General features: G+C 39.0%; 1 protein-coding gene across 5 annotated transcripts in view; it reads right to left on the bottom strand.

The window, feature by feature from the left end:
* The window catches only part of NEDD4 (neural precursor cell expressed, developmentally down-regulated 4, E3 ubiquitin protein ligase), a 148,170-nt gene that overhangs the window by 34,670 nt on the left and 103,091 nt on the right, over positions 1-10,409 (bottom strand). For 4 of the 5 annotated variants that reach the window (XM_006831623.1, XM_006831619.1, XM_006831620.1 and 1 more), the window contains 3 exons: positions 6,995-7,161; positions 5,268-5,385; positions 5,013-5,180 (listed from right to left, as the gene is read on the bottom strand). In XM_006831623.1, the coding sequence (XP_006831686.1) occupies positions 5,013-5,180; positions 5,268-5,385; positions 6,995-7,161 (453 nt within the window). The remainder of the gene's footprint in view (positions 1-5,012; positions 5,181-5,267; positions 5,386-6,994; positions 7,162-10,409) is intronic. The other variant, XM_006831621.1, reaches the window with a different exon arrangement.

The following is a 10,409-nucleotide window of genomic DNA, read 5'->3' as shown; positions in this document are numbered from 1 at the left end:
ACATTGGCTACCTAAAATGGGGGTGCTACAAAGGCAAGAAGTGACTGCCTTACAAGCTTTCAAGAGGGAACTTAGATCCAGAGGGCACGGAAGAAGGGAGAATCTTCACTGAGTAGTATCTAATTTGTCTAGGCAGGGCTGATGGGATGAAAGGCAGATGGGTCTCTTGTGATACAATAGTGAATAACTGTTATCAGGACTGATTGTGAGGGTTGGAAATACAAAGGTAGACGTTTTGTAGCAAGGAGGGTAGTGATTAACTTTGCAGTCCAGGAGCAGAGGCCCCTGGGACCATCAAGGGAGAAGAGTGGAGATTGGGACCCTACCCAGAGAAGCAGTGATGCCAGAGATGGAGGCAGAGACAATGATGTGGGGAGATGGAGCAGATGGGGACTTTAGACACAGAGAGGTAGAGGAGCTGTATGCTGATGACCAGGGGGGCAGGCTTGTAGAGTATACCCTGTGTTTGGTTGATGATGCATGGAGGGGATTGTAACCATGGCATGAAATAATATATATACACGACAGGATGAATGTAAAACTAATGTCCTCCCATGTAAGCTATCACATAATTCACAATAAAACATTAAAAAAAAAAAAAAAGACAATGGAATATTTGAGGAAGGCATCAAACTGGCAGACTAGGCAGTAACACTACACAGATTCTCTATAACAAAGATACAGAAAACCAAACGAAACAGAAGCTGATGATAGTCCTTGGATCCTGAGTTTCAGACGAAGGGTTAGAGAAGTAAACTGATTGTGTACTAGGAGAGAAAGCTAAACAAATGCGGCAAAAAAGGAGAGAGACTGGTGACATGTGCCAGCCGACCAGACGTGATGTGGCCAGCTTAAGCTTTTGTGAGCAGTTTCAGAGACAACAAAGCATATGGTGTTGCAAAAACATACTACTAATTCGAAGAGACAAAGGTACAGTTTTTTCTTGCTCTCCACACTTCCCTGGTAACCTGAGAAGTGGCCAGGCCCCATCCCAGCAAAGCTCCTGCTCTCCTGGTTGGAGCCACATGAAGGTGAGTGCAGCTGTTTTGAGTCCTGTCAAAGGAATGCAGAGCTATCTGCATCAACCTGCCACCAGGATTCAGGGCATCCCTGACCAGTCCTAGACTAACCCTTCCTAGAAGAAGCAGGTGAACAGAAATGTGGGGAAGGAGAAAGGTGATCTGTCCTGGGCAGCCAGGTACAGTGTGCCCACCTTGAATTTTCACAGGCAGCTAAGGAGGCAAGAAGGCAGTTGGTGGCAGTTATAAGACTCACTGGTGGAGTAAGAGGTGAGATATTTTTCCTTATACCTCACATTACCCTGATGACAGGGGTGTGGCCAGCCTCCACTCTAATGCACTTCCTGCAAAGTTCTGCTCTCTGGGTGGTCAGAGGCACATCCAAGAAAGTAGGAAGCTAGCAGAACCAACTCAGACACCTGAAATTACAGGTGGGGCCTGTACCAGATGTGCAGAACTGGTTCTGGCCAGCCCGGGACTAGCAGGACCTCTTGTCCCTGGTTGCCCTCTGAGAGGGAAACACCCTGATCTCCCAGCAGCTCTGGTGTATGCATGAAGTATTTTCAGATTGCGCTCCCAGAAAGGACTCCACTTAGCCCTATAGGTGCTCCATCTAAGGCTGGAGCGTCACTATCTCATCCCTTACCCACCCAGGACATGAGGCCTTTGGCTGCCAGGAGAGTCCCAAGTTTTCTTTTCTCACGGACTAGCACCTACCCTCGCTTTTCCCTTTTGTTTTTCTTTATTGTTTATTCTTTCTTCCTCTTCCTCCCCTCTTTGTCTACACTTGCATTTTATCCTTTCTAGCTCTACTTTCATTTTTTCCTTTTCCATCAACTGTTTCTGCTTTTTTCTTTTTCTCTTGGTTTTCCTTTACTGTTCCTCTGATCTCTTACCCTTTTACATACCCCTGCCCTTAATTGTATTTAGTTTGTCTCCTTTTTATTTTCTCTTATTTTTTTCTTCTTTGTTCTTAAAATTAAAACATATATGTATTTTTATCTTCTCTCCCCTTTTTTGGGTTTTCATATCGTTCTAGCTGTTGCCTGCCTTATTTTTCCCCCCACTATTTTCTTTTTTCACTGATGTTTGCTTGTTTGTTTTTCTTCTCTCTTGTAGGTGTGTTTTCTCCTCCTCACCCAACAGGTAGAAGCAACTGTACCTATAGTCCAGCCACAGCCGTACCCTCTACAACTCCACCTATCAGGCAAGAGCAAATACCAGCTGCTACACAGCTGATCATCAACAATAACCAACATCAGTCAGAACTCATCCTAAAGTATGTTGCACGAATGGCAAACAGAGATCTGTATGTATGCTTTCATTGAATCTCATGTAATAGGAAGCAGTTGGTGAGTGACTAAGAATACACCAACATACAGGCATCAACTTAATACAGACACACCACCACCACTGTCTCAGAAGCAACTATTTCTGTTCAGAGGAAGAAACAAGTGGCCAAGAGGTAGAGCTAGGAAATATTTTTGAAGAAAAAAAGTTATTGGAACTACCTGAAAAAGAATTCAAGAATATGATCTTTAGATGCCTCAAATGATTGACAGAAAGGTCAAGGAAAACAAAGAATTCAGGAAAACACTATAGGAACAAACAGACAAGTTAGATAAAGGATTAGGAACAACACAAAAGGATTGGGAACAAAAATCTGCAAATAGAAAATTTTAAGATTAACACTAAGAATTGATAAATGGACAACACATTGAAAGGTCAGAGGAATAAATTGGAATGAATGGAAGCCAGAATTAATGTGCTTGAAGATTAATCTCTTAATACTAGTAAACTGGAAGAAAAATCAGAAAAAAGAAGGAAAAAAATCTGAAGAAAACATAAGATTCATGTGAGACAATATAAAGAATAGCTTATGGATGACTGGAATTCCAGAACAGGAAGAGACAAAAGCACAGAAATGATAATCTAAGAGTTTTTGGAAGAAAACTTCCTTAACATTATGAAAAACAAGAAGATAAATATTTAAAAAACTGACTGAACCCCAAATTGTGTGGATTTCCAAAGAAAATCACCAAGACATATCATACTCAAACTCTCCAAAATAAAAGACAAGGAAAGAATCCTGAGAAAAGCTCAGGAAATAGAAACGTTACCTACAAAAAACAACAGAATTAAGCTCTGGTTTCTCAGCAGAAACCATGCAGGCAAGAAGGCAATGAGAAGGAGGTAAGCAGGTAGCTCTGGGATATTGTCTTGATGGTCTAGACACAACTGTGGACACCAGAGTTTCTTGCTGAAGGTGCTATAGAATAAAAGTTGACAAACTTTTTCTGCAAAGGTCCATATAGAGTCACTATTTTAGTCTTTGTGGGCTACATGGTGTCTGTCGTAACTCTTCAGTTCTGTTTGCTATAGTGTGTTGTGGTGAAAGCTGCCATAGACAATACATAAATAGATGGATGGGGCTATATTCCAATGAAGCTTTATTTACAGTAATAGGCAAAGGCTGGTCTACTTTCACTAAAGTAATCATAGTTTTCCAAAGGTAGTAATTTGCAAACCCTTGCAGTAGAATGAAAGTTCCAAGTAGGCAGGGGATTTTGTCTGTTTTACTTAGTGATGTATCCCCCAGTAACTGTTGTTGGTGTTGTTAAATGCCATCAAGTCAGTTCCGACCCATAGCGACCCTGTATAGGGTTTCCAAGGAGCGGCTGTTGAGCTTGAACCGCTGACCTTGCAGTTCGAATGTCTTTGCAGTCTAACAAACAGCGCCACACCAGGACTCCATCCCCAGTAACTAGCCTTCAAATATTTACTGAATGAAAGGCCAGGGAACGCCCACTATAAATGACCATTGTTGTTGTTGTTAAGATTTATTGAGTGGGTTCCAACTCACAGCGACCCTGTGTAGAGTTTCTGAGGTTTTAAATCTATCTTTGTGGGAGCAGAAAGCCTCATCTTTCTCCTGCAGAGCAGCTGATGGGCTCCAACTGTAAACCTTGCTCCCACAAATTACCATGTAAGAGAATAATCATTGCCTTGCACTGAAGGATCTCCCATGCTATTACAGACTAGAGAGGTAGCCATAAAGATCTCATCATAGCATTGTATCCTGTGAGTACTTGTTTCCTAATTCCAGGGCCAAAAATTTTCATAGTGGTTGTTGGAGTAAGAATATCATTTATCTCCTTGTTTAGTCAAAGTCTATCAGCTCTTAGTCACACACGTTTGTGTTGGTGACATCAGAGATATAATATCAAAACCACATAATGAGAAAGAGAAAAACAGCTCCTGAAATCTGGTAGCTGGTCTGGCACACTCACCACAAGGTCTTGGTGTTCTCCTAGTGAACATAAACAATTTCACAGAACATCAACATCAGAGAAGGCCACTCAGACCATGATGGGAGAAAACACAAGAACATTCTATAATCATGCCTGAACATAGACAAAACATGAACACTGCCCAAGCCACAGAATTCCAAACATCTCCCTATCCTACCTAGTGAATGACTACTGCTTCTTGACCAGTTTAAGCTTTAGCACAGCTACAGCTAAGATGCACTGAGAGACTCCAAGAACCATTCCTGTTCCTGACAGCATCCATTCCAAACAAAGCCTTGCTTCCTTAAACCCGCCTCAAAATCACCGCATGTGAGATCAAACCTGTTAATAAGTCTTCTCTGACACCCTCTAACTGAGATAGCCAGTGCTTCCCCCGGGTGCATGTTCTCACTTGCAGAAACAATAAACCAAATTTGCTCATTAAAAATGTGTTCCTGGTGGTCACTGGCTGGATGGCAGTTGGACTCCAATGGCCATTTGGATTAGCCATGACTGTGCACCATACTATTAGTGGGGATACCTGCAAAATATCAGTGACAATGCTGTAAAGTCCCAAAGTCCCTAATACTTCACTACATGCCATCTGAGACAAAATTTTATACAAAAGTCACACTTATGGAATGGAGTCATCATATATAGTATAACATACTAAAGCCACAGCAAAGTTCTAAAAACATCTTACTGAGCTGGATATTGGCTGGCTGGTGGCTGAATTTCCACAAGTAGTGAGTCTGGCATTCAATTCTTCTGCAAGATGAGTCTGAACATCCAAGTTACTTGGAGATGGAGATGATAGGAAGGCCTGATTGCTATACATGGTGGTTTCATCTTCTCTTATAATTTCCCAGTTCTAAAACAAGCAGCACAGGTACTGTCATCCATTGCAATAACACACGTATGCCAATGAAAATCTTAAAACAAACAAACATATATATACCTCAGAAGAGTCTCTGTTGTCAGCATTTTCTGTTTCCTCGGATATTTGCCGCCTGGTGGTAAATGCACGTTGGGCTTGCAATTGAATGTTGCCATTCTCAGCATCTGTTAGGTTGTCCCTATGTTAGAAGCATAAAATCATAAACTATGTCTTGAAATAATTCAAATAATAGTCAACAATTCTGTAATCATTTAAGAAAAATGTCTATATAAGATCAGGACTACTTGTTTTTAGCCAAAGTCTGTCTCAATTTATGTGAAGTGGTGCGCTCAACAGAACACTGAGCGTATCTCTAACCCTTGGATTTTTTTTTCATCACTGTGCCTACAATAATTATTTATGAAACTTTCTGATACTTTTTTCATAAATAATTTCATATTGTTACTTTGCAAGTTACAGGAGTAAATCTAAAGTAATTCTGAGAGTTTATAAAAAAGAAGCTTTAAGAGTTACATCTACATCTTCATGGAGTCCTGGTGTGGTGTTATGTATTAATGCATTGGACTGCAAGGTTGGTGGCTCAAGCTCCCGAGTCGCAAATCAGAAACCGTATATACAGGGTCAGTGTGGGTCGGTACCGACTCGACGGCACTTCACAACAACAACAATACATTGTCATGAATTATATAGTAGTATTTTCTATAGTTGCTCTTAGACCAGGGGTAGAATTCCCTATGTATGGATGCAGAAGACAGAATGAAAGACAGTGTAGACTTTTAACATTCAATAGACTAGGGATTCAATGGCATCTCTTTTTCAGGTGTTCAATCTATACATCATTCTAGAGAGACCCACACCTCTTGTTATAAAGAACTTGGATTGTTGATTTGATTGGAAAGATCTGAGAACAAAAAACAGAATCTGTTAAAGTGCTATGGCTATGTCAAGCACAAAATATCAAAGCTGAAAATTAAAGAGTTAACAGACAAGAAAAATTATGTCTCTGTCAACCAGTAGCATTAAGACCAAAGAAGGACTTCAGTAGACTATATAGAAGGCAGTGGGATAAGGGATTTTGATCATAAATATGAATAATGGAAGAATAATAGGCAAAATCTGATCATCAGAAAAGTATCATTGAGAAGACACAAGTTAGAATATCTTGAAGGTCTTTGATAAATTGAGATACATATCTCAGCCACACTGGCAAATGGGAATTTAGTTAAGATGCATGTTATTGGGTCCTCTCTCTATATATATTCTAAAAATAGTGTACTGTGGAATTGAGTATTTTAACAGTAAGCTAAAAAACCAGTATTTTGTTAATTAGTCTAAAGAGCAAAACATACCCGTTGCAGGTCAAAAGCATGTTTATAACCAACTGGCAACTTATTAAAAAGAAGAGATTTAAAAAGGAAGCATTTGTAATTCTATTTGTGATTCACACAATTTCAGATCTTATCATTTAAAACCAAAATTGAGCTACAGTAGCATTTTTTTAAGCCCTGCATCGGGTATAAATCTGGGTGTTCTTCCAGGTTTGCAAACTGTTATGAAGACTTCTGGTGTGGTGCTGTGGGCTAATGCGCTGCTGGACTTCAAGATTAGGGGCTCAAACCCATTAGCTGCTCCTTGGAAAATGCAATACAGGGTCGCTATGAGTAGGAACTAACTCAGTGGCACTTAACAACAAAGCTATTATGAATCCATTTGAGCCAGGACTTCAAAATGAAAATTAGTGGTCCAAATGTATGCAGACTACAAATGTGAATGCCATCATCACATACTGAGGTGTTGGTCTTTTCCACTGTGTTCTTCTAGATTCATGGTTTACATAGTAGGTCCTTCCAAGGATATCCTGCCTCTCTTCCCATCCTGGAGGTAGTGGGGAAGGTTCTTGTTGCTGCTGCAGATGGCAAGCAGCATCTGGTTGGTCCAGAACAACCCAGCCAGGCTGAAAAACAGAATGGTAACAATGAAGAGGGGCATGCTTCATTTTTTCTTACTTTTGAGAAAACATACATCACAAAAAAAATATGCTTTCTAACCAGTGTTAAGTGACATTAATCACTTCTGCCATGCTATTCTTTAACCTTACAAATTGAAAAGCCAGATTGTTTAATTAAAAAAAAAAAGACTTACATTGAATTAGGACATTAATAACATTTTTAAACTAAACTATGAATATTTTATGATAATGAGGGCTTCTTTGTGTGGTAAAAAGATAACCATTTAAATTTTGCTTGAAACAGTTTTAAAATTTTTTCAGAAAATTTTGTTAACTGTATCTAATACAAAAAGTATTAAAGAAACAAGTAAGCAATAATATAAAGTTGGAAAGCCCAAGAAATTGAGATGCATAGTTTAAACTATTATAACATTAGTCTAGTCTCTAAGTTGTAAGAAGCTGAACAAAGGACAAGAATCACAGCGTATTGTCTCTCTCACAGAAACTTGCTTAAGGTGGAAATTCTTGCTTAAGGTGGAAATTCAATAACTACCTAAGACCTGAAAACAATTATTAGATGAAAGTCAAATTTGTAGTGGCATGGTAATAAAGGGCAAATGATTTAGAAATAACAGTGACTTCCCTAGTGACTGAGAAGTCATTATGATTCACTTATGGGATTGTTCTCCTTCTCTTCTGGTCCAAGGAAAGGCATTGTAGTAAAGTTATGAAAACAGCCAAGGAAGAAAATTTGTATTGTTGTTTTAAATAATCTACTAAGGCGGCACTGGAAGTTTAGTTCTGAGACTAGAAAGGTACAAATATACATAAATTGTTAGCTAGATGCTGCATTAGATGCCATGGAACAGACCTCCCATAACACATAAGGCGTTAGGAAAAAGTTCTACAAAATATCGATATGGTTAGGCAAGCAATGGAAATGGAAACAAACCAATGAAAAAAAACTTTAAAATAATCCTAAAGGGACACAAAAGAAGACTTGAATAGAATGAATATGATCCTGGTCAAGAGGACAGTATCACAATGATATCAATTCTCTTCAAGTTAATCTATAAGTGCGTCAAGATTATGATAAAACTCCAATATGGATTTTCTTAATAAAATGAAAAGACATTTTTCAAGTTCAAAGAGAAACACAAAAAATAACCAGGAAAAATGATTTTTAAGAAGTAGAGTAATGATGGGAAACTAACAGATAAAACATTATAAACTACAATAATTAAGTGTGGCACTGTGCACGAGACTAATTGGACTAGATAGTTGTTGCTTTTGGTTAAGTGCTGTTGAGTCGATTCCGATTCATAGTGTCCCTGTATAGGGTTTCTGAGGAGTAGCCGGTGGGTTTGAACTGCTGGCTTTGTTTTACAGACCAGTGTTTATCCTAGATATAGCACCATGGATTAGCAAGTCCAAAAAAGAAACTCAAACATATAGGAATTTAGTATATGATAAAGTCATTTCAAATCTGTGGGTTAACACGTAGATTATTTTAAAAATGGGTACCCAGCTAGTCAAAAGGAGTCCTGGTGTGGTGCTATAGGATAAGCACCCGGCTGTTAAACTCAAGGTTGGTGGTTCAAACCCATCAGCTGCTCCTTGGAAACCCTATACAGGGACATAATTAGCCAGAACAGACTTGATGGCACTTAACAACAACATCAAATCTAGTTAAAAAGTAAATTAGATCGCTTCCTCACACCTTGGAGTATTGGTGTGGAGCTGTAGGACAAGCACTGGACTGCTAACCACAAGATCAGTGGTTCAAACTCACTAGCAGCTCCTCAGAAACCTTATAAAGGGTAGCAATGAGTTGGAAACAACTTGATGATACTTAACAACAACCTCACACCTTATACTAGGTAAGGTGTAAGACTAAGTAATATTTAAATGCTAAAAAATAAAACTGGAGGATACTACAACAAATCTTGGGAAATTATAAAAATCTATTCTCAGAGTTGTCATGTCGTTAAGCACTACAGAGTTGGTTCCAACTCACAGTGACCTTGTATAGGGTTTCTGAGGCTGCTAATCTTTGCAGGAGCAGAAAGCCTCATCTTTCTCCCGTGGAGCGGCTGGTGGGCTCAAATGACTGACCAAAGCATGAAAAAGAAGAAGAAGAAAAAAGACAAAAAGGAAAACATATTTGGTGTTTTTGAATAAAGGACAAAGAATAATTTTCTTAATATATGTTGTTGTTAGGTGTCATCATATTAGTTCTGACTCATAATGACCCTACGTACAATAGAGCAAAACACTGCTAGTTCCTTTGCCATCTTCACAATCGCTTTGTTTGAGCCCACTGTTGCTGCCACTATGTCAGTCCACTTTATTGAGGGTCTTTCTCTTTCTCATTGACCCTCCACTTCACCAAGCATGCTGTTCTTCTCCAGGGACTGGCCTTCCTGACAATGTGACCAAAGTACAAGAGAAAAAGTCTTGGAATCCTTGTTTCTGAGAAGCATTGTGGATGTACTTCTTCCAAGACAAATTTGTTTGTTCTTCTGACAGTCCATGGTACTTTCAATATTTTTGGTTAACATCATAATTCAAATATGTTAATATATACAGGATCTTATTCTAGGAACTGGGGATGTAACCATGAAAAAAATGTTGGCTTGGAAAATAGAAGAGAACGCTTCCATGTCAGAAGGTTGGGCTTGAAAATGAGATGTCAACAAGAAGATGTTGGAAGGAGAGGAATATTTTTTGGCAGCAGGGAAGCAAAGATAGAGATTTCTGCAGCAAGGCAGATCTATTGTGGCTAGGTTCTGGTGGGAGGATTGTGGAGTGAGGCAGAACAAAAGCTGAGGACTAGGGAATGAAGGCAGAGAGAATTATTCTGGAAATAGGAATCTGGATGGAAAGTAAATTGTATTTCTTTTCTTGCTCACACTCCTTTTTCTTTTCCATTGGAGCCCTTCTAGAGGAACTGACTTCCCTTTAATTTTCCATCCATCGTGTTACTGTTCCTTTCCATCTCTTTTTCCTCCCTTCTCTTTCTTCTTTCTTGTCCCTTAAATAATCATAACATAGGATCCAGCATACTTAAATATTAGTCTTTTATATATTGAATCAGATTTTCTCTAGTCTTAATTTAAGAAATTGTATTAATTTAGTTTTTCATATTTCATTCTCTTAAAAAAGATTGGTTGGTGGTTGTTTGTTGTCGAGTAGGTTCCGACTCATCATGACCCTGTCTAGGGGTTCTGAGGCTGTAAATCTTCATGGAAGCA

Source organism: Chrysochloris asiatica, unplaced genomic scaffold (genome assembly GCF_000296735.1).
Source record: "Chrysochloris asiatica unplaced genomic scaffold, ChrAsi1.0 scaffold00004, whole genome shotgun sequence".
NCBI lineage: Eukaryota > Metazoa > Chordata > Mammalia > Afrosoricida > Chrysochloridae > Chrysochloris > Chrysochloris asiatica.
Note: the sequence above shows the minus strand (reverse complement) of the source record. Positions and strands in the feature narration are given on the sequence as shown.